Genomic DNA, 24,710 nt, shown 5'->3' on the forward strand with positions numbered 1-24,710 from the left:
CCACCAGTCAGTTGCTGGGATGCTGACATGAACCATGCTTTCTCAATCAGAACTAAATTGGTCATCTCTGACCACTGGTCATTTTGGTTGACACTGATGGAAACAGATTCCAATAACATTAGAAGGGCCATAGATTTCCTACTCCTGATCTAAACAGGTAACAGTACTGACAGAATCTTGAAAGAAAAACAGAGAATAGCAAAGAGCTAGTTTATGGTGGAATCACTTTAAACCTTAAGTAGATTTGGGCGATTTTAAACTGTCATTTATGGCATTAGTGTAAAAAAAAGAAAAGGGGCAGTTAGCACCAATAACTTCTAATACAGTGAAGATGGATATTTTTTATTATTGACAGATAATAAAACAGAAATAGTCAAGGAATTTCCATACCTTGGATCAACCACTGATCAAACTGGAGACTGCAGTCAAGAAATTAGAAGACTAGAACTGGGAAAGGCAGCTATGAAAAACTAGCCAAGATCCTAAAACGCAAAGACATACCACCAACTACTAAAGTTATGATTGTCCAAACCATTGTATCTCCCATCACCACGTACAGATGTGAGAGCTGGACAGTAAAGAGAGCAGAAAGAAAGAAAATCAACTCATGTGAGATGTGGTGCTGGAGAGTGCTGAAGATACCATGAACAGCCAAAAAGACAAACAAATGGGTCTTTGAACAGATCAAGCATGAACTGTCCTAAAGATGACTGAACTGAGTTTGTCATAGTCTGGACACACCATGAGTAGGAAAGACTCATTAGAAAAGGCAATTATGCCAGCAAAAGTGGAAAGCAGGTGAAAGAGAGGAAGATCACATGCTAAATGGTTAGAGTCAATCAAAGAGGGTATAGGCCTGGGCCTATATGACCTGAGCAGAGAGATGGAGGATAGAGGGTCTTGGAGATGTCTCAGGCACAGGGTCAAGGTTGACTCAAGAACAGTTAACAACAACAACAACAACAAAACCCCAATATCATCTGTCACAAGTGCAGAACTATAAACCAACGTTTATATCTTGGCATCATTCCTGGGAACCCAGCACACCAAAATCCTTTGCTAACAAAAACAAGCAGCAGCCTGAAAGGTCACTAATTAGTGCACTAATATTGGAGTTGATGACTATAGAAGTTAATAAGCAGTAAGAAGTTACTCCTGATAAGTTGGTGTAGAATTAGGTGTGACTAATTAAAAACTAAAACTGGAATGCTGAACCAACACATTTAGGTACTAAACAGCAAAGATCAGCCATAATATATCACGTCTACATCAATCTTTTCTTTGTAGACATTTCACATTCAATAAATAAAAGTGAGATTTATTCCTTATTAAGAAAAATCCTATACAGTAATTCATTTTTATTTTTAACTGCTTAGTTGTTCTGTAATAGCAGATGATATCATTTTGCTCAAATGATATAGCTTTTATCCATTAGCCAAAATCAATCATCACAAAATTTACATATGAAATACCTGCTATGCAAGACATGAAATATTTGCTATGCAATACAGCAGCTTCAAATAAGTTTATTTTTAATGGATATTAAATCTATTTAAATGCTCAAGTCTGTAAATAATGATGATAATACAGACACCCCTTGTCATTCTGGCTTTGACACTCGAGGTTTCAATTATTTGCAAGGTCAAGGCTGCCTCGCTCGCTTGAACACATGTACGCACTCCTCCTCCATTCCCCTGGGGAGTGAAAAAGCCCAGCAGGGAGCAGTTGGGAAGGATGTGTGCCCTTTTCTCAGAACACAGAGCTGCCACTTTCCCCAGGCAGCTCTCTACCTTGGGAAGGGGTTTGGGGAAAACAATCCCCCACCCTTTTCCAGGATGGAGAGCTGCCCCTTTTCCCAAGCAGCCCTTTTGCCTTGGGAAGAAATTTGGGGGGAATAAACCCCCACTCTTTTCCAGGATAGGGAGTTGCCTGGGGAAAGACAGCTTTCTTACTTTAGGAAGGGGTTTGGGGAAAGCAAATGTGTCCTCCTTCCTGCCATTCCAAGGCTCCAGAGAGCTCTCTGGAGCTCCCTGAAGCCTTAGAAGGGAAGGAGGGAGCCCTGAATGCATGCTCTCCTGCCTTTCCAGCACCTCAGAGAGCTTGCTAGAGTTGTTTGAGGCTTCGGGAGGGAGATGGGGGGCACTCCCGCGCACGCTGCTTTCACACACACCCTTGTTTTATTCGTGAATGTTGACTTTCACAGGAGTCTTTTGCCCCAACCCCCTGTAAATGCCATTGGTCAACTGTAATAATAATCACACTCTCCCCTGTCAAACTAACTGAACCCTTAAACCTTATTAGCAATTCTAATATAATTCCATTAAATTAAAATATGGAATTGAGTATAAGAGTTCCATATTCATTAGTTGGGGGGGAAACTCCAAAAGAGAGATACAAAGCATGCTGTGTAGGTTGGAACAACAGGGGTGGGGCAAAATGTAAGCTAAGCTTTATTTATACATTTCATTTATACTTCCTATGAACCATGTAATAAAGGCACGATTAAAATCTTACAAATGAAGCAAAGTGAGGTGTTCTGTTTGAGCCTCCTGTTGGGAATTCTTGTCTGCAGGGATCTGAGTGTAGTGAGTTAGAGGCCAAACTGTCACTAGGCAAATGGATTTTGGAGTTCTTGTTTGCATTATGGCTAAATGTTAGCAGCTGTCCATATATACAGATGAGGTTAATTTATAGTAGTAACATTGTCAGATACAGTACATTTTCCTTTGCATTAGCTTGCCAGTATGAATTTGGGGGGAAATATGAAGGCTAGGAACAGACTGAAGGAATGAAATCCCTCTGTTATTAACCTGCTTGCACAGTTCTCATAGATATGGGAGGAGGAGATCAGTCTTTCTTGTGTTGATTTTTCCCCCTTCTGCACTATATAATCCTTATGAGTTCATCTTCCATTGGCCCCACTAAGGTCCTGGGGTGCACACCAGCCCAGGGGCTTCTTATTTAGCCAGCCATGGGGAACTGGATTGTCAGTCAGGGATATGCTGTACAGAATTAGTTGTTTAAGTGCCCAGTTCTACCTAGAGATGTAAAATTTCTGGAAATTTTGAAGCCATGGGGGGGGGGGGACTAGAGTTTTTCCAAGTTTTTTCAGAAAAAAATGAAATTTTCAGAAAAATTGGAAAAATGCAGCATTAGCACTTTTTACAGATTGAAAGTCACTCTGTTACTTTAGGATAGTGGTCCCCAAATTGTGCTCTTTGAGAGATTTTGGACTTCAGCTCCCAGAAGCCTCATCCACGTTAGCCAATAGTCTGGGATTCTGGGGACCACTGCTTTTGTTTTGGGGACCGCTGCTTTAGGAATGTAAAATATAACTATGTACAACTGAATTTGTCATAAAAATTATCACAATTGGCATATTAATAATAATAATAAATAAAATCTTTATTTCTATCCCGCCCTTCCAAGAAGATCAGGGCGGCTTAAAATACAGTGTATTCAAACAGATGGGTTTTTTTATTTGTAACAAATGGAGTAATAATCTCCTGAAGTTTGGTTTTGCTAGTTAATGTGGAGCAGGGGAAAAACACAGAAGAAATCAACATTAGTAACAAAAATATTTATATTGCCTCTCCACAGTATCAAATAGACAGAAAGTACCCATGCCCATAAAAATAACTGAGAGGGCTGTGTGTGAGGAAGGGAAGAGGGCATGAAATTTAATCAGACTTGTTTTCTGAGCTATAGTTATCAGTATCAGTTTCTCTCTCTGCTTCATTATGTTTGTTGTCATCACAGTTATCATGGATTGCTGAAAACCAAAGGTATGCCCAGATTGAAATAAGTTTCTCTACCCTTTCATCTGTTATTTTATTTCTTGATTTAGTGTCAGTGCTCCCAAACATAGACCAGATTCTTTCATATACTGCGGAAGATGCAGGAATCTGAAAAAGGTAAGAGGAGTCAGAGGCTGCTTTGTGTAAAGACCTTGCAACCATGGGACATGTTTGGCAGAACCAAACAGATCTTTTTCTTCTCTTGTGACAATAGCAGTGCCCCCCACAGAAAGAAATGCATCTTGCTCCTATCATCGATAGGAGAAGAGCGGGATATGCTTCAGTGACACTTCAGAAGTGCAACCAGCTATCCCACCTCTGCGCTTCTGAAGCGTTTGGGCAACGATTCCAGCGCTGTAAGTGCCTTGTCTAATAATCCCCTAGGTTTGTCTTCACTCAATGCACAGAAATGCACTCAGTGCTTCTCCTCACTTAGTGCGCAGAATTAGAATAATCTGATACTGTACATAGTTTTTACAAATGATTTCAAGAATATATGAGCACCTTGTTTTAAAGATATTGTTCATCATGCTTAAATAAAACATTCCATAATTGATTTTCTTCCTTTTTTCAATTTTTTCAATTTTTCGGAATAAAACAAAAAAGGCTTGGACTGGACTCTGGACTACTCCTTGGCATATTCTCCTGCTGTGCTACCCTCAGTAGTGTTGAGCAAGACAGGTTTCAGGAAAAAAACAGGGGGATGGGTTTTTTTTCTTCTGAATTTCTCTAGTTTTTTTCCAGGCCTTCCCATCTGTAGTTCTATCATTGGCTGTGACGGCTGTGATGCTAGATTCCATCAGCAAAAGGCCTGCAAAGTTTCTCTGCTATATACCATCTGTTGCAATATTTACTATAAATAAAGCTTATCTTAGAGCAGTAATGTGTTCAGCATCAAATGAACTCTTGGAAGGGCCTGAAACTACAGCCACTTCCATAACAGAACACTACCCTTTGGCTTATGGACAAGCAACCATTGACAGAAAGCATCTCTCCCACCAACTACACAGCTAAGTGAAAGAAGGATAAACAAACAGCTGAGGCTGTAATTCTGCTAAGCTTCAGAAATCTTCCTATGAGAAAAACTATGGAATGCTTTAACAACCACAGCATCTCTGATCTCATAGAATGAAGAGGAAAGGCTACCCTGCCCATGGACAGACTTCATTAAAGTTCCCTGATGAAGGCCCTCCTATGAAGGGGAGGTAAGTGGGGAGATGGCTGTGTGAGCATCTGGCAGAGGATGTTTGCATTTGTGTGTATGTGATGGGGAGGAGAACAGAACCTACAGCCCCAACCCATAGCTGGCCCTTGCCATGCGCTAAACACCCAGATCCATTGCTCATTGTCACATGCCACTCATGAGCAAAAATGTTGCCTATCCTGTGCTAGAAAGACTGGTAGAATGGGAAATAAGGCATATGAAAACACTGGTATTTTGACAAGAGGACTATTTCCACCATAATATATTTGGTAGCCTTATGCCATGGGAGAATTCCTAAACTAACAAAATGGAAAATGAGACTGGTTTGGGAGACAGAATTTAGTGTTCAGGATGTTTTTGCCCTTTGTTATATTCTATGTTAATTGAACAAATCATTTTATCCAGGCAAATGCTCAGCAGAACCTAGAAAGCATATCACATCAGTCGAAAAGTTAATATGATTCCAGCAGTGACAAAGCACAAAAATCTTAGATAAAACTTATGATCTGCAGGTTTACCTATACCCTTAACTTTTTAAAATACTAAAACCACATGTTTGAACTCCATCTTACTTATTTTACTTATAACTAGGGCATCTAACAAAACCACAAATTATTATTTTAAAAAAAAACAACCTTATAATCTTTTCAGTACTATTTCTGCTATTTGTGATCCTTTTGAGGTAGTTTCCAATGTCCAAGATCCTTCTCTTCTGCATTTTATAGTTTTACTTGTAAGCAGACATGCAGAAGACGGAGATAGCTCTTTTAAGATGCACCTTGGACATCTACTTTTCAATTTAATATATGATAAAGCATTTTGTTAAAATGCTGCTACAAAGGAACAGCCATTTACAATAAATATGCAAATAAAGCAATAAAAACTCATAGACTACCTGCACCAACTTCTTTTTCTTCCTCCTCTATATTGTTCTTGATACTATCATATTCTTCATCTATTGTCTGATTTCCCCGCATCCGAGACAGAATTCGACGTGCCTTTTGAGTCTGCCCTTTCTGAATAAGCCAGCGGGGACTTTCAGGAAGAAAAAGGAAGCCAAGAAACTGTATTACAGCTGGAACTGCTGAGAGGCCCAGCATATACCTAGGGAAGGAAGCCAACAAAAGTTTCTCTTTAATGCAGATTTATCAAAATTCTTTTCATAGACAACAGCAATGGTTTAAAGTATTAGCCACTTTCTGAATATGCTGTGTTTTCTCTCCAAATAATGGAGATTGCTATATCAGTGAATTCCAGGAAATCTTGAAAACATTTTCAAATATTCCTGCAGACATACTTTTTACAAGTTTATTACTTTCACAGATAAGGCAAACCCAAACTGATCCAAAATAAAAATATATTTGTGATCCAGACTGATTTTAGATCATTCAAATGCCATCAACCCTCAGCAAGTGTAGATGCCAGCCTTGTCCAGTTGGTTTGAGGACTTACTGTATGTTGCTCACAGCTAAAACAAGAAACTGTAGGTATATTCATAGGCATATTTCTTTGAATTATAGGAAAGAGGTTTAATGAAATCCACACTTCCTGTTCTCCCACACACACTAGTGAAATCATTAAAGGCTAGAAAATAAAATACCACCAAAGCTTGGTTCTCTCTGCAACCATAACTCTGGGAGTGTCACAAAAAAGCAAAAGAAAGAAAGGCACTTCAGCATACTAATTTGTCTCAGTCTTAATCACTCACCATGGAAAGTATTGAGGAAAAAGACCACAACAGCGCAATCACAACTTGCTGTTCAATGAATTGTAATTACTATTAAAAGTATTTAAGATTTTCTTATTATTGAAACACTATCATGCATGATAGAATTCACGATACAGTTTTCCCCTTTAGAAGACATCTTAGGTATGGAGATAACAGGCAGATTAGAACCTTGGCACTAAACAATGGGAGCGAAGCCAAGAAAAGGTGAGGGCTGCTCTCAGGAGTGAGTATATAAGCAGAAAAGGCAATTTTGAAAGAGATTGGTGTTCATTGTGCCCTGAGGGGTGAAGAGCCATTGAGGAACAGCTAGGAAGGGTTTTAGGTATCAGGAAAAGGACAAAGAGTGTCCTGAATTATATTGTTATAGTGTCTTGTGGGAGACATAGTGTTTGGTGACTAGTGGAGTCACAGGTAACGAGAAGGGTTATGAGATACAAAAGTTTAATAAAGGATCTGTGAAAACTTAGTCTCTAAGAGTGGTTGGTTGCCGCCTTTCCCTAAAACTAGACTTCCTCCCTGGGAGAAAGCCCAGCTGGGGAGAGGCTAGGAAGGACGATTAATTGCCCTGCAGCATCTCGCTAACTAGACTTTCTCCTCAGGAGAAAGTCCAGTGGAGAGAGGTTGGGAAAGGCTGCTGATCGCCCTGCAGCCTGTCCCCAGCTGGGTTCCCTCCTGACGTCTAATCCTCAACTTAGGGATAAAATCCATAATTTTAGCCCTAAAAGTTGACCTCAACTTATATACAAGGTAAACTTATAGTTGAGTATATACAGTATTTATGCACCCTATACATTGTGAACACCATCCGCTGAAAGAGATACTGTATTCAACTTGACTTCTAAATAAATTTATTACTTTGTTTCAACAAGCAGCTGTCTGAAGTGATTTCAGAAACACATTAAAAACACTACCAACATTAAGAAAAGTCTTATAGGTTTGGGGCACATTAGATACAGGGTATGTGGGTGTCAAAGAATAGTTAGTATCAAGCTGGGGGGGGGGATTTGAAACCCAGAGTTCTGGCATCTAAAGAGAGTTATAGTGCAGGAGACACTTAAGAGAGTCCCTGGTTCGAGCCTTGCAGTGAAGAATTGGTGGGATAGTGGCCATCACCTTCACATAATTGGTGGCAGCGGTGGGATCAAAAAGACCCATTGGACTGCTATTTGTGAAAGTCGTTGGGTGGGTGAGTCTCATCATGACATTAGGGATTTCAGATTATCTATTAAATGGTAAAAATGCTGCAAAAAACAAGGATTTCTAACGGTAAGGTTGTCATGCTTTTCATTTGGACTTCTGCTATATCATGTAAATACAGATGTGAAAATATCTCACTTGGGTTTGTGCAAGCCACATCTGTATTTCCCCCATTTTTTTGTAACAGGTAGTGAAATTCTCTGTATTTGTCTGACACTGAAATTCACTCAAACTCTTGTTCATAAATTTGTCCTAATTTGCACATTTGTGCATGCAATTTAACTAATTTAGGTGATCTCCCTCATTAACTGAAGCATATTTCTGTGCATTTAGTTTGCATTTTCAATAGATGTATTGTTTTAAAAGAGAGTCAGCATGATATAGTGGTTTGAGCATTGGATGTAAATCTGGAGATCAGGGTTCAAATCCCTGCTCAGCCATGGAAACTCACCTGGGCAAGTTACACTCTCTGCCTCAGAGGATGGCAAAGGCAAACCCCCTCTGAAGAAATTTTGCCATGAAAAACCCATGACAAGTTTGCCTTAGGGCTGTCTTAAGTTGAAAACTTGAAAGCACTACAACTAATTGTTTTACATTCACTGTATTTTGAGGAATGCCCCAGCAGCCTCACAAATGTTGTAACAGGCTTGCCATCCAGAGATTTGAGCATGGATGCTCCCGTCCCACTGTCCCTAGTGACAGTGGGTGCATACAGCCATGGCAGCACAGCCACATGTATAGCACAGCATCATTAAAAACCACAGGACTTGAGGTCCCAACGTTTTTGGCATCCAGGGGGTACCCAGAATGGACCCCCACAGATATGAAGGGTCAACTATACTTCCATTGAAAATGTCAAGTCCAATGAAATTTCTTTGCATCCCTAAACGTAAGACAAATTGTCCTCAGAGCGCAAACAGTCCTCTTCACCAAAATACCCAAATGATGCCAACTTTAAAAAAAAAGCATGAAGGAAATTAATGAAATTTGTGTGCACAGAAACAGCCATTCAAAAATACATCTGTTTTTTTGGATCACATATACTAGGTAACATACCCCAAATTAGTTTTTAAAAGGTCTTTCAAGAGTTAAAACAGTTATTGTCACTAACAGAAGACTTTAACTAGATTTAATTGCATAGAAAGGAGACCATACATAATGGCAGCACCTCTTACAGGTCCTTCTCTATTTACATGCATAACACCCAAGAGATTTTATTATCTACTTGGCTCAGTCCATTCATATTTTAGTTGGGACTTCTCTACCAATTGTTTATTGACAAGTTTCAGAGCCAGTGGAAATGGGGGGGGGGGGAAGAAAATTTTCAAGAATGTAAAGCGAAATAACCAATTTACAAGTGTATACATAGACCTTTTGCACACTGAATTTTAAAATATAACCACTGTCATGGAGGACTGCATCACTCTTGGTAGCTTTCTTCCTTTTTACGATTGTTCAAAGGGAACACTAGAATTTCACACTTACGAATACAAATAATCCTGCAAATAATGTCATTTATATGTGTGCATATGTATTAAATAAAAGAGAGAATTATTGCACCAACCTCCATCCATCCTTTGGAAGATAACTGAAGGCTCCATCTACAACACTTGCAAAGAACTGTCCTCCTGTGATGAAGAGTGTATTTATAGTTACTAATCTGCCTCTTAAGTGGGGTGGAGCAACTTCTGCAATGTATACTGGAACGGTCATAGAAGCAATACCTGAGGAAAAAAGGAATTAAGGTGAGTAATCAGAATGAACCTGTTTGTAGAAACAGCATGTTTTTCATATAATAATAGTTATCTCCAGTCAAAGCATATAAAGAGGGGGAAACTTTTGAGTATTATGGTGGGTAATGAAACTGGAGAACGTGCTGGTGTATGTAGATTTACAGCTAATCTGAAATAAGCAGAGTCCAATCAGTGTAAAACTTCTAAAAATCAGGTGACTATAAATGGATAGTTATAACACAAGCGGAAATACTGTTTGTCACTCAGGTAAGCATATGGAAACTGAAGTTGTGATATTTAGAACTATCGTATATACTTGACTATAAGTCAAAAAATTATGCCCAAAAACTGACCCTTAAATCTGACCCTTATATTTGTGTCAGTACAGTAATTTACTGAGAAAGGTCCTAAAGACCTAAAAGCTGCTGATGCAGGTATGTGTGTGTGTGTTTGGTGATTCCTTTCTTAATCCAATGTTAGAACCTTCTCTCCCCATCCTCCTCCTGCAGATCTCTCTGACCACCAAACACCCTATTTCTTTCCACTTTCTTCACTTCTCAATCCAATGTTAAAACCTCCTCTTCCCATCCTCCACCTCCTCTGGATTTCCTCTGACCACCAAACACCCCATTTCCCTTTAGTTCCTTCCTTCTCAACCCGATGTTAAAACCTCCTCCTCCCCCCTTGACTTATCCACAGGTCATATCAAAATCCACGATTTTGGCCCTAAAACCTTCTCTCGACTTATATATGAGGTGGACTCATACACAAGAGTATATGGTAGTATTTGTTTTAGTGGGGGTATTTCTATCCTATACTTTACACTAGTAGCAAGACAACTAGCAGAACACGACATACAAAAGAACAACATCAACAAGAAAAAGACAAAAAAAACTGCAGGCTTTTAAGTTTTTAAAAATTCACGTTAGTACATATATTCTGCCATTTAGTTCTACAAGCTAAATACTTTATTAACATATGCACCTTACATCACCTGACATTTCATGTACATGGGGGGAGAGACTAATGTCAGCCAATGAGTACAGTATTCAGCGACCTGTTATAACTGTATACCTTCACCAATAATTAACTATAAGACAAACAGGCCTCCAAAGCACTTTCATTATTCAAAACAATTTAAGAGCTGGCATCTCATCAGATTTTCAAACCAGGTGACAAAAAACAAACAAACAAAAAAGCAGCAAACTAGCTGGTTTATATGGCTGTGTTCATATATCGAGTCTTTTTGCAACTTACGACTCAAACCACAACTAGTACTTAAATTAATCTCTTCCTGCTTTCAACATTATTAAGTCCATTATAAGCAGATAACCTAAGTTATTCTTTGAAAAAATTAACTCAAGTGAGATCTGATACTGTAAGCCATCCCTTTTGGCAACCAAAGTAAAAAAAAAAAACCTCTCTGTTTTGGCCTATCATTATCCTGAAAAGCACACATTGCTTAGCTTGGATTTTAAAAACCTTACAGCACTATTAGACAAAGTTCTCACAGACACGAGAACAATAACTAAAATAACCAATGTTCTGAAAATATTACAGCAATTATAATGGCACATAATACCTAATACTTCTACATGTTGACATACAGATTCCTAATTACTGAAGCGGCTCCATGCACATCCCAGTGATATTCGTATACAAGCTAACTAGCCAACTGTTCAGAATATGTGTTTCCATGTATATACTTTTCTGAATGTTCACCTGGGTTATGGGAAAATAGACAACAAAACTCTATTCTAAATTAACTGAATTCAATAAATACTTTGGCAGGGTTTCTCCTAGTTTTTAAAGTTTTATCTACTGGTCCAGCAATGTGACATAAAAGCTAAGTAAACTTATACCTTCTTTGTAAGTAATATCTTACACCTACTTTACAAGTAATAGCTTCTTTGAGTGGCTAGAAATCTCACTGCGTACTGGAATTCAAAATGTGATATTTTGAGAGTGCCAAAATATGATGGCATCCTGTCCCTCTTGGGGGCATTTATTTTGTACACCTATACTCTAATGTGCAACAGGTATTACCTCCAAAAGAAGAAGGGAAAGGCAAACACAGGACCAACTCCTCACAATGTAACTATCTGTTTTAGGAACTTCAACAATTTTAATAATTTTCATACAATATAGATTTATTTTAAAATATACATTAATGCAAAAATGAGACATATAAAAATGACAGAGGGCAGAATCAGACTGATTTGTTCATCTACAGTCTGCCCGCGCCATATGCGGGCTAGCCATCTGGTGGACAAAATGGTGCAGGTGCCGCAATAGCGCATGCGCCGCTGTGCACAGGAGCGCACCGCCATAGCAATCCATAGAATTCCAGCACAGGTGTTTTTTTCCCATATGCAGGGGGATCCAAAACAGATCCCCTGCATATAGGAAGGGCCCACTGTATAAACCCTGCAATGGTTTACTCAAAGGTAAGTTTTCTGTTGTTGTTAAGTGCCTTCACATTGTTTCTGACTTATGGTGACCCTAAGGCTAACCAATCACAGGGCTTTCGGAGCTGAGAGTGTGTGGCTCACCCAAGGTCACCTAGTGGGTTTCCATGGCCAAGTGGAGAACAGAACCATGACCTCCAGAGAGATAGCCCAACACTACACTGTACTGCTTCGTTCATAAAGCAGGGAGATAAACTGCATCCATCCAGATGTTATTAGTTGGACTACAAATCCGAGTATTCATCACTATTTCCTATTCTGACTAGGGAGGCTGGGAGTTGCAGGCATGTTAAGTCTCCTAGTTTCTTGTTCCCCATGCACCCAAGGAATAATGACATGAGGTAAGTAACATGCTTCAGTCATGTGTCAGAGATTACTAGTGTACTTAAAAATTCAGTAGTTATCCTAGGAAATTAAAGTGTTAAAGCCAATCTGAAGTTTAGGAACCAGATACATTTGCCAGTAAGATAGAGACATGATCATTTTTTAAGGATAATAAAGGTCAAACCTTTAATATTTGCCAATTTTAGCAAGTTTCAGATTTGCAGGTTAAACATGCTTTATCAGGAAATACAAGAACTGTGTCATTTATCTGTCATATCCATTAAAGGTCTACACGAGAGTGAATGAAACATATACCCACAAGCTCATGTTTCAGTCACTAAAAGATGTGAAAATAAATGACAGGTCACTGCAAAGTAGCCCTCCCCTTTACCTGCATAAAATGAACCCATTAGTGTCATATGAATCAGTACGGTATTAATTTATGTGAATGACACTAAAGATACCAGAAAAATTATCCCAATGTTCCACAAGAGGGTGTTTTAAATTACACTTTAAATTACATCCATCTCTGTAGATGGCCACTCAGTCTTAAGCTGAATCTGGATAAAAACAGAGATCCTGGTGTTTCAGCCTAACTGCAAAGTAGTTGCATTTTCATACCCTTCATTGTTTTTACAGGGTTACAAACTGGCCCCGTCTCCATTGCTAGAAACCTTGGAGTCCGATCATTTATCCCTATGCCCTTTTGCTGGGGCAACTGCTAAGGCATATAACTTCCATCTTTTGAACATCTGTAGGATCTGTAGGTTTTTGACTACTGGGACTGCCCATTTGCTTGCACAAGCCTTGGTTATTTCATGCCTGGACTACTGTAATAACCTATTGACAGGTTTGCCCTCCTGCTCTCTTACTCCTCTGGTTATAATCCAGAACAATGCTGTCTGGGTTGTCTTAAATCTCGCCAAATAATGACATCTCTTCCGCTTGTAGATCCCTCCACTTGCTATCAGTTCAGGCTAGGGTTCATTATGTTTCTAGTATTTAAGGCCCTGCACTTTAACCTCCCCCAGTGTTTGGCAGCTCTGCTAGCATGATATGTACCAGCTACAAATTTAAGATCTGCAGAAAAAGGATTATCGGCACTTCCACCAACATGTATGTCTATGTCAAGGCTGCAAGCCTTTCAAGATCTGGCTCCACATTTGTGGAACAGTCTTCCTTTGCAAGGATCTTCCCCGCTTTTGTAAAGGGCTGAAGACCTTCCTCCTTGATTTGCTGGATTTAGTTGCTGAGCATGCCTAAGGTGGTCAAGATGGGTAGTGACTGATGAGGGTTTTATTTGTTTTTGTTTTTAGCATATCAGTATATTATTTTAGTATTGTAGCATTTTATAGTGTTGTGTTTTATTGTTCATTTTTGATTGTATATGTTCTAGTGTATCATTCTTTGGTGAAAGGAGTGTTATAAATAAATATTATTACACTTTGACATTATCTGATATTTAGTCTTTTGTTAGACTAAATAAATATAGTATCTGTGGGCGAGTGGATCAGCTTCATTATTTAGAAGCAACCTGGAAAAAAAATCACAGTGCATGAACTAGGGTCAACGTTTTTCAGCAGAACATTTTCCACTCTAGAATTGTTTCATAAAATCCATAATTACAATGAAAGTCAGACTGGATAACCAAACTGGATATTAACCAAGATGAAAAGCTCTTTTTTCCCCAGGTGACTATGTGTAAAAAATTATATGTGCTCATAGTTCTTCAGGCACATAAAAGTTAGCAAGTCAATTTTCAGTGCTTCCATATTGTTTTCTTAAGATGATATAATGTGTAGGAAGAGTATGTTACAAACATTTTAATGAACTAAAATCCTGTATTTTAAAATCCTATATAAATTCTACAGTCTTTCTGAATCAGCTTTGTGTCGTTACAATTAGCAAAATATCAGTGGCTCCATAAAGATATAAAGTCATTATATTCCAGACCAGGGAGAAATTTTGAAACACTTTACCTTTCTATGGAAAATTTTCCACACCACACATGCATACTGGCATATTTGTCCATACATGTGCAGTTAATCATGCATAAACACAGGCTATGAATTTCCAGTTAGTCTTCTAAGAGGACAAACATTGACAACCCTAGTGCTCAAAGGAATAAACTAACAAACATATGCACTGCTAAACTTCTGTTACACAAAATCTCTTGCCTCTCAATCAGTCACAATAACAGGAAGACAAGACAAAATGTAGTAAGTTGCAAGTGCCCATAGACTAATAGCTGTATTTAGCGAAACAGATTGTTCATTCAACTAGTTGAACTGAATCATCAGTTTCATTTCAAGTTAAGAAATCCTAAGCAGTGCAGAGAATGAGGTCCAAAACACACTGCAGAAACAATCCAGTTTGAGACCACTTTAACTGCCCTGGCTCAGTGCTAGGGAATTCTGGGAACTGTAGATCTGTGAGACATTTAGCCTTCTCTGTCAGAGAGCTCTGGTGCCACAATGAACTACAATTCCCAAGACTCCCTAGAACTGAGCCAGGGTCATTATTTGTACAGTGTATTTTGGACCTTAGTGAGTGAAGCTAAAGGTACCACAGTTATATCACAGCAAAGTGAAAGTAAGGGTTGCTATTAAGATACAGCAGGCATAGCTCTCTAATGATGAGTAATAAAAACTGATGTTCTTTCAGAACTAGTCATTTGTTGTTAAATATAAGGGCATATCTACATTGGTAAAAATTTTCCAATAAAATGATTTCCATATGCTATAAAACTTTTAAATGTGTTTGAATTTGAGATTTAAATCAAACTTGCTAAATCAAACAGCATTATTTAGAGTACTGGAAAATTTTCTAGAGGTTCTACCTTTTTCAGAAAACAGACATTACCCCCATTTTCTTTACACTATACCTGGCTGGATTAAGATCATTGACATATAGATAGAGGAAAATGGGACCAAAAAGAGTTTAGCAGATCCAAGAGCATAACCATGACAAATATTCTTGCTGGATATTATTAAAGATCTATATTTTAAATAAATGTTTAGTTTTAGGTGTGTTGCTTCATCTCCTTCAATTCCTGGTTGCCAAACTCTCCCTTCTGTCTGTGTCATATGGAATGAATAAATCCTCATCCTTTTTGCTACCTACCAGCAGAAATGTCAGTTAGCACTCTGGTATTGTCATCACCAGCATGACAGTTTGAGATAAAATTCACTGATCAACTGAGGTATCTAGAAGAAGTGTGAAAGAAGAATCAGCTATACTTCTTCAGCTATGCGGATGGGGGGGGGGGGTGTACAACCTTATGTACTGTTAGAATTCAAAGCCCTACCAATGTTAGTCTGGAAAATCAGAAAGCAGAGATCTTATAGCACCTTTGAGACTAACTGGATGAGCAAAGTTGGTAGCATGAGCTACTCATGCATTGGAGGAAGTGGACTCGAATCTACGTAATCTCTCTCTTTCAATTAGTCTCAAAGGTGCTACAGGATCCCTTTGCATACTTGCATACTGTTAGGTCCGTTATTTCAGTGGAAGGGTTAAGCATGCACCAAAGTCTTTCCTCTTCATTCATGGCATGTGATTTAACTCTGGTGCTTGACTGGCCCTTGTACTTCTATTTAATCTATGGATAATCTGCTTGTCATATTTGGTATTACAGTTGGCCATCCACATTTGCAGTTTTGACTTTTGCAGACTTAGTATTTGCGGATTTGATTAATATGTTCTCTCTAGGAATCTCTAGGTCCTCCAGTGCAACTTGCCAGAAGTTGACCATAGAACTGCACTGGAGAACATAGAAGTTCCTAGAGAAAACACGTCTCTAGGCATTTGTGGGTCCTACAGCATTATTCTGTGATCAACATTTAACAGATGCTGACCACAGAGTTGCACTAGAGGACCTGGAGATTCCTAGAAAGGTGTCCTCTCAGGTAAAAAAAAGTGTTTGTTTTTTTATTTGCCATTTTCCCACTTTCATGGGGGTCCTTCACTCCTATCCCCAGAGAACATGGAGAGATCATTATAGTACTGTATTCAAAGAGATAACCATGTTAGGCTATTTTAGCATAAAAAGATAGAATGTCAGGAATGTTGAAGTGCTCTCCAACTGGTTTTGAGGTATACACATATTTTGTCAGTTTATCTCCTGCCATACTGATTGTCCTGTTTGCACTCTATGTGGAATAACAAGACACCCTCTATGCCAGAAGATAAATGGTCATCATCTGACAATAAAATAAATAAATAAATAAATAAATAAAACTTTAATTTATATCCCACTTTTTGCAACCACAATCAAAGCGGCGTACAACCTTTAAAAAATACAATATTTACAATAAAGCTGGTTTTATGACAATATTTTATTTATTTATTTATTTATTTATTCCATTATTCTATCCTATTATTATTATTATTATTATTATTAATATGCTGCCTTTCTTCCAATGTGGAACCCAAGGCAGCTCATGGAGGGAAAAGGAGGGGAGTGAAGTTGATCACTTCCTTCCTTATCCTGTCCTTATCGCATTGTGCTTATCCCATCCTTTCCCATCAGTGAAGTGGAATGGCCTCGTCACTTTCTATTAGTAGGAATTTCCATTAATACAAAGTGATGGGCTGTTCTACTTCACTAACAGAAGAAGGGCAGAATAAGCACAATGTCATCTGATAATCTCTGCACAATTGCACAATAAGGATGGGAGCGCCTCTCCTTTTCCTCGTGTGATAATCTCCAAAACTTAAATGAGAATAACTAAAATCCTGACTATAAAAATTAGAACAACTTAAAATCATCCAAATCAATCTTTATTACAATCTACGAATAGTTTGGCCATGAAAACCCACGGGTTGATGCTGGGCAAGTCACGCTCACTCTTCCTCGGAGAAGGGCAAAGGCAACCCCCACCCGAACAAATCTTGCCATGAAAACCACAATAGGTTTGCCATAGAGTCACCATAAGTCAGAAATGACTTGAAGACAATGACTAGCATTATAAAAAGGAGGAGCATAAAAAGTTCATTTTTAATGGCTTAAGAACTTTAAACTTTTTCATTCTAAAACATAAAAATAGAGCACTTCCATCTCATGAAAAGGCTCCCTGCAAGCAGTTATTCATTAAAAACTTATCTGAAAAAGCTTGCTAACAAAAGGAGAGCAGAAAAGGGCTCATTCTTCAATCCTATGGAAGAGAAGTCCAAAAGGTGGGTGAAGCTCATGGCCAGTACCAGAAATGAAATGGTAGCCAGTGAAGCTGTTTCAACAAGAGACTTATGTCTTTTGACTGACCAGGAGCACCCTTGTCTTGTTAGAATTGCATTTCAATGTGTTTGGCCTCATCCAGTCCAATACCAACAACAGACACTGGTTCAGTATGAAACAGCTTTCTTGAAATTGGATGGGAAGGAGTAATAGAATTGAGTGTCAACAGCATATTGGTGACATCAAACCCCAAACTCTAGATAACCTTTCTCAGCAGTTTCCTATATGCAGTGCGTCCTCGCCTTACGCGGGGGATCCGTTCCGATCCCTCCGCATAAGGCGAATTCCGCCTATGCTCGAGCCCCATTGGAAACAATGGGGCTCGTGCGCGGGTGCACGGGTGCGTGCGGTGCACAACGGGCACGCGTGCCCATTCAATTGAATGGGACGCTCCGCCCCGCGCGCACCCCGCGGCTTGAGCGCGTATGCTCAAGGCCACGTATGGCGTGCCCGCGTATGGCGCGGGCGCACTGTATTTCAAACAGCATATTGAGTTGAGCCCTGAGGGACTTCACAGGCCAACAGCCTGGGTGCCAATCAGAAATTTCTCAGCACTACCTTCTGAGTTTGCCTCTCCAGAAAAGGCCAGAATCACTTTTAAAAAAAGACCCCAGTGTCCCCAAGTCCCATCTCAGAGAGGTGTCCCAGAAGGAGCCAAGGTTGATAGTTATTAAAAGCCACTGTGAGGTCCAGCAGAACCAACTCCCCCATCCAGTTGCCCACATAGCTCATCCACCAAGGTGACCAAAGTGGTCTCCAGTTTTGTTTAGTCCTGCACTCATACCAATGCACTAAACAAAAGACTTTAATCCACTATACATACATTTATGTGTGTATCTGAGTTAGCATGAAAACCCTATCTCCCACCTTCATCCTTTTTAACTACTCTTTATGACCATTTTAAATTTATGTTTATCACCACAAGTGTTTTTAACAGTTGCAAACAGATAAGCCCAACGTATCTGTCTGAAAAAGAACTGTTAAAAATTCAATAAGGATTTCATTACATTGTTTATTATTCAAATTATAGCCCATTCTATTCAAAAAGGGATTAAAATACTGTAAACCCAAGTTGAGAAGTCATACGAGTGTGTGCTAATGATTAATTTCAGTGAAGATGAATAAAAGAATCTTTGTTTATATTAGTAGACAGACAGATTATTATGACTGCTTACATAATCTTTAAAAATAAGCAGATTTAAATGGGAAAAAAGAAATAGGTTGTTAATCCTCTTCTAAGTGTTGCTGTCACTGTTCTTTCAAATATCAAGCAAGAGGCAGAGGGGCTGCCATCATGGGGTTGAATAATGCAGCATACTGTTGTTGTTGTTGTTACCTGTCCTCAAGTCGGCCTCAATTCATGATAACCCTGTGAATGATACACCTCCAAACCCCCCTGTCCTTTACTGCCCTGCTCAGGTCCTGCAGGCTCACATCAATGACCTCTTTGACTGAGTCATCTGGTGTGCCATCTTCCTCTCTTTCTACCGCCCTCTTTTCCTAGCATTACTGTCTTTTCCAGTGAGCCTTGTCTTCTCATGACATGATGGCACAGGGTTTACACAACACTAAGCAAAATAACCTGCTGGTGAAGTGCACCTCTTGCCACCACCCATTACATAAAGTCATGTGCATGGGAGATAAAGTCTCACCCAATGAGGAGCAACATTTCAAAGTAACTCTTGCTCAACACTGCAGCCTGCTTCTAGGTTGCTTTTAGTTTTCATATAATACAGAATGTGCTGAGTGTAAATCTGAAATGCCTTTTCTTCCCTATTTTATCTCATTATTTCTTTTCCTTTTGTTTTTAGGAGAGTACATTCTGAGAAATGGAAGTAAGTCATAGAGGTCGCTGGAAAAGGGGGACAAAGAAAAGGAAGTGAACACCTGTAGACTGATACTTCCTCTGCTCCAAAGCAGCAGACACTCAGCAGTGGTGGTACTAATTCAGAGTTTTAATATTTGAACCAACCTCTTCACATTTTATAGGGTTGAAACTGCCTAAGATACAATCCTCACAGGAAATCTGAAGAAGAAAGATTCAAAGAATCTTTCGAAGCATACTTCAATACTACACGCTTCAAGTTATGTTAGATGAGAGCCAATACTGAAGTTGCAATACATTTATCCAATATTAAAGCTCAAGCCTTCAGCTTTCATTTTGCTTCTTTTCCTATGCTATTAGATGTAGGTTATTACAACACAAACAAAAAGACAGTTTCATCAATAAAATTCTTTCAGTGCTATGCTCATAAAATGTACCTTAGGGTTGAATCTGACTCATGGTTACCAGAGGTAAAATGAGGAAAACAGAAGAATCCAGGAGGGTTAAAGGAAGTGCTTAAAAGGCACGAGAATGTTTAAACTGGATGTGCTTCAGTTGAAAATGTCTACAAATGACAAAGAGCACATGAGTCGGTGTAATGCAGAAGAGATTATAGTGAAATCTAATACAAATTGGTGAAAGCAGAATATTTTGAACATTAATTAGCACATTAATTTCTAGTAATGGGAAACTTAAACTTACTAGAAAAATTAATGAGTCAGATCAAGCATGCAAGCAAAAAAAAAGACAGTGATAATATTTCTGAAGCTACTTTTCACTTCACTTAATTTTATTAATCACAAGAAGAAGAAAAGCATGGCACACATGAAGATACACACACACACATCCATCATAGGAATTTCTTGGAGAAGTCTGATTACAGGAAATTTGAAGGTCTTTCTCTGGTCCATTCTTGTTATGATGAACTTTATTCTGTATTCAGGTTAAGAGCTTCAGCTACTGTAAAGCATGATCAGATAGTGATGCAGATGTATGTTTGTTAATTGTTTAATCTGTGACATGAAAATGTTTATTTAAAAATTAATTAACAAATTATCCAGAAAGGGAATGCAAAGCCTTTGTTGCAGTATTACTTGTTCCCGGTATAAAAAAAAAATCCAAATTTGAGGTGCAAGATACTTTGAAGCTATTGTAAATATGAACAGGGTTTTTTAATGATGCTATACATTGAGTGGAGCTAGAATCAGAATTGTCATATGTACAACACACATTATTTACCATATATACTCATGTACAAGTGAACTTCATGTATAAGTTGAAGGAAGGTTTTAGGGTCTAAATCATGGGTTTTGATATGATCCATGGAGAAGTTGAGAATAAAACCTAGGGGCCATAACAAAGGACATAAAGGGGGAAACACCGCTTCCTTCTCCGGACCTCTCCCAACCAACTAACACCTGGAGAAGGTTTTAACATTGGATTGGGAAGGGGGGAAAGTGGGTTTAAATGAGGGGTTTGGTGGAGAGAGAAGCCTGTAACACTGGATTGAGAAGAAAGTGGATTTAAATTAGTGGTTTGGTGGGGAGAGGAGCCTTTAACATTGCATCGGGAAGGAAATCACCTCTTTCACTCTCTCACACACATTCACACACAAACACTCACTTTTACTTGGCAACTCTTTCGAAAACCACTGCCAAGGCACATGGGGTGGTGCTTCTTTCAAGACCTTTATAAGCTGCATTACTGTACTGGCCTATATATAAGTCAACCTATGATTTTAGGCTCAATTTTTGGGCATAAAATTTTCAGCATATAGTCTAGTATATACAGTAGTGTTCAGAGACACCTGAGTGGGACCCTTGTGGTTCCAGGAAATACCATTGCTCTGTCCCAACAGTATGAAAACACACCAGTGTTTCACTATGACTTTCTGGTGTGGCACATCTCTTGGACCCTCAGTACCATCCCTAGTGGAAACAGCAGTTGTAGCTTACAGGTACAAAAGCTAAACCATACAAACAAATATTCAAAGATATAGTCATGTATAGCTTTTTCAGCATAAAAAGATATAAAGGAATCCAATATCACCTTTGAGACTGACTAAGAAAAAGAAATATCTAGCATAAGCTTCTGTAGTCTCCAGTCTTTCTGAGGAAGTGGAATAAAATCCACAAAAGCTTATGTTAGATATTTTTTTTTCTGTTAAGTCTCAAAGGTGATACAGTATAGCATTCTGTTATATCTTTATGAACAAGTTAATCTGGTTTCTTTTCCTCATCACCACTTTAAACCCAGCCAAAAAGATAATGGACACAATAACTGATTTTCTCCACACACACATTGTTGACTAGAGATGAAAAATTAGCATGTGAACAACAAACCTGAACTGTTCAGACCTGACATATGTGTGATGTGTGCATTCTGAAACTCCACTCTGTATCAATCCAAGCACCCCAAAAGATCTTGTTTGGGGGAGAATAAAACTGTTGAGTGACTCACTGCCTAAATGTATACTGGCAAAGTGGAGAAAGGCAGAGTCCTGAGCACATGCAGGGTTGATTGCAAGCAAGGGAACATGTAAATGAAGTCTTTATTGCAAGTACAGATATATGGGGAGAGTATTCCAATTGGCATTAAGACACACACCAAGTTTTGGTGGCTGGTTGAAATTCTTTCTACTTTGAGAAGCTAAGTAAGCCAGCCTACAGCACTGATCTGTTACAGTCCTGTTGCAATGCTTCTCGCTGCTCAATTTCAACTGAAAATAGACAGACACTGATTTAAAATGCTGTTATACTGTAGTATTGATTGCTGCCTGACATACCATCATCTAGCTTTGTTTTCTAAATTACACACAAGAGCTTAACCATAATATATTGTTGCCATTTTTGGAACTTTCATCTGATTATTCCAGTTAGCTGAAAGAAAAATGCAAAGCTGTATATACTCACAGTCCTCACTTAGCAATAAGTCGGTAGGTGGCCCTGGGTAAAGAACTCTCCCTGCCCACCTCCTTCACAAAGTTGTTTTAATAAAGAGAATTAACTGCAGGCTATTGCAAATAATAAAATATAATTCCACCTGACTATCTTAAAACCATATCTATGGCCTGTTACAGACAGCCAAAATAAAGCTGCTTCGAGTCACAGTGGAGGTATGGTGTTTCAATGATGCATGCGTCCTAAGAGTCCAGAAGCCACACCAAAGCCGCTCCAGCCTTAGGGCTGGAGCGTGGCTTTGGTGCGACTTTGGACTCGGAGCATGCCACCATTGAAACCCATACCTCCACTGTGACTCGAAGCAGTTTTATTTGGTGTCTGTAACAGGCCTGAGAAACTGAAATGCAAGAGACACTCAAAACCAGTTACCTATGTACATCTTAATAATCATTAAGTTAATATCATTAAGTATTAGTTAATCATCCAGTTAATCATAGCTTTGCCCACACGTCCTCTTTTTTGGAAACAAAATCTTCATTTTCTGTATAATTGGTGAAAAGTTTTATGCTTTCTTCAGCACCATATTCTTAAACCATGTGAAGCTAGCCCAGACATAGTTCTTCATTGGATCAACCTGCCATTTTGGCTGGCATAAGAGAGAAAAACACTTGCTCTGTGGAATGAATAGAGAATAAGCAATCATGGGTTCCTCTGAAGGTATACATGACCAATGGAATAAGCAGCAGCTGAGATACATCCACCTTCCCTACAGAATTGTTTTCAAAAGTCCAGGGAACTCATGAAATAGTGCTGTAATAAACTTAATAGTAGCAACACTTACTATTCCACTAACAGGAGCCCTCCTTTCCTCCACCCATCCAACCTTAGAAATGCTGGGAGAAAGGCTTTCCAGGGAGGGGAAGAGTGGAGGAACGGAGCAATCCTTTCTTCCACCCCTCCCACCCTGGAAAGCATTGCTCAAGCCTTTCCAGAGTGGTAGGGACTTGGGAAAAAGGAGTGTTCCCTTCCTCCAGCCCCTCGCACCCCAAGGCTTCAGAGACACTTCTCCCAAGCCTTTCCAGGATGTGGGGGGATTCAAGTTTACATTTGCAAATAACCAAAACTGCGGTCCCACCCCAGTCCCAATTTCCAAGTTAGCTACTTCCTGCTGGGAGACTGAAGTTGCTGCTACAAGCAGAATTAATGCAGTTTGACACTGCTTTAACTATCATGGCTCCATCCTACGGATTCCTGGGATATTCAGCGTGTCGTGGCACCAGAGCACTCTGACAGAGAAGGTTAAATATCTCACAAAACTACACATTTCAGAATTCCATACCATTGAGCCATAGCAGTTAAAGTGATGTCAAAGTGCATTAATTCTGCAGTGTAGCTGCAACCTGAGACTTCTAATGTTGCATAAAGGGGATTAACCCATTCTGGAAAATGAATGTGGGAAAAGCCAGAAAGCATCTTGTTGTTAATGCTCATATCGTCAGCTTGATGAATGATGACCGTATGGAATGAGAGACCTCCAAGACACCATGCCATCAGCAACCTTGATCATATCCTGCAAACATAAAGGTAAAAAAAAAAAAGACAGAAAAACCATAAGCCGCTTCTTTGTCACAGCTTTTCAGTTTTCTTATGCAATGAAAGGCCCTGAATCTATCCATCTATCCACCTGTAATGCTGTCTCCCTCTTTTCCTAGTCCATTCCACTTTACCAAGCATTATCATATTTTCTAAAGATTCACATCATTTCACGATCTGTCTGAAGAATAACAGTCTCAATTTGGTCGTTTTGGCTTCTAGGGACAGTTTGAGCTTGGTTTGCTGTAGGAACCATTTAATGGGTATTTTGGCAATAGAACTCTCCTCCAGCACCACATTTCAAATAAACTGTTTCGTCATTTTCAGATCTTTCTTCTGGCTATTCAATTTAGTCTGAAAAAATGCCATGTATACTAACAGTCCTCACTCAGCAATAAGAGTTGCTGGGTGGTTTTAGGCAAAGAACTCTGCCAGCCTTGCCTCTTTCATAGAGGAAGTTGTACCTTTCCTCACATAGTTGTACAACTTAGTTGTACAGATATAAAACATTGGTGTTCTTAAAGAAAAAAGGGGGGAAACTATTGATATTATTGAAGGTGTGATGGGAAGTGTATCTTAATGAAATCAGAATTAAAATAAGGATTTTCCAAAATGATGTGAAAATTAAATTTGACTTCTTTTACAATTATCAAGGTTATACAAAGGTTGGAGCATGACATCCTGGAACTGTGTCCAGGACAGAG

At 39.0% G+C, this 24,710-nt stretch overlaps 1 protein-coding gene across 2 annotated transcripts in view; it reads right to left on the reverse strand.

Annotated features, from left to right (window-relative positions):
* The window catches only part of SLC2A13 (solute carrier family 2 member 13), a 131,169-nt gene that overhangs the window by 96,417 nt on the left and 10,042 nt on the right, over window positions 1–24,710 (reverse strand). For both annotated transcript variants that reach the window (XM_042467468.1, XM_042467466.1), the window contains 2 exons: window positions 9,492–9,651; window positions 5,897–6,105 (listed from right to left, as the gene is read on the reverse strand). In XM_042467468.1, the coding sequence (XP_042323402.1) occupies window positions 5,897–6,105; window positions 9,492–9,651 (369 nt within the window). The remainder of the gene's footprint in view (window positions 1–5,896; window positions 6,106–9,491; window positions 9,652–24,710) is intronic.

The sequence above is a fragment of the Sceloporus undulatus genome, chromosome 5 (genome assembly GCF_019175285.1).
Source record: "Sceloporus undulatus isolate JIND9_A2432 ecotype Alabama chromosome 5, SceUnd_v1.1, whole genome shotgun sequence".
NCBI lineage: Eukaryota > Metazoa > Chordata > Lepidosauria > Squamata > Phrynosomatidae > Sceloporus > Sceloporus undulatus.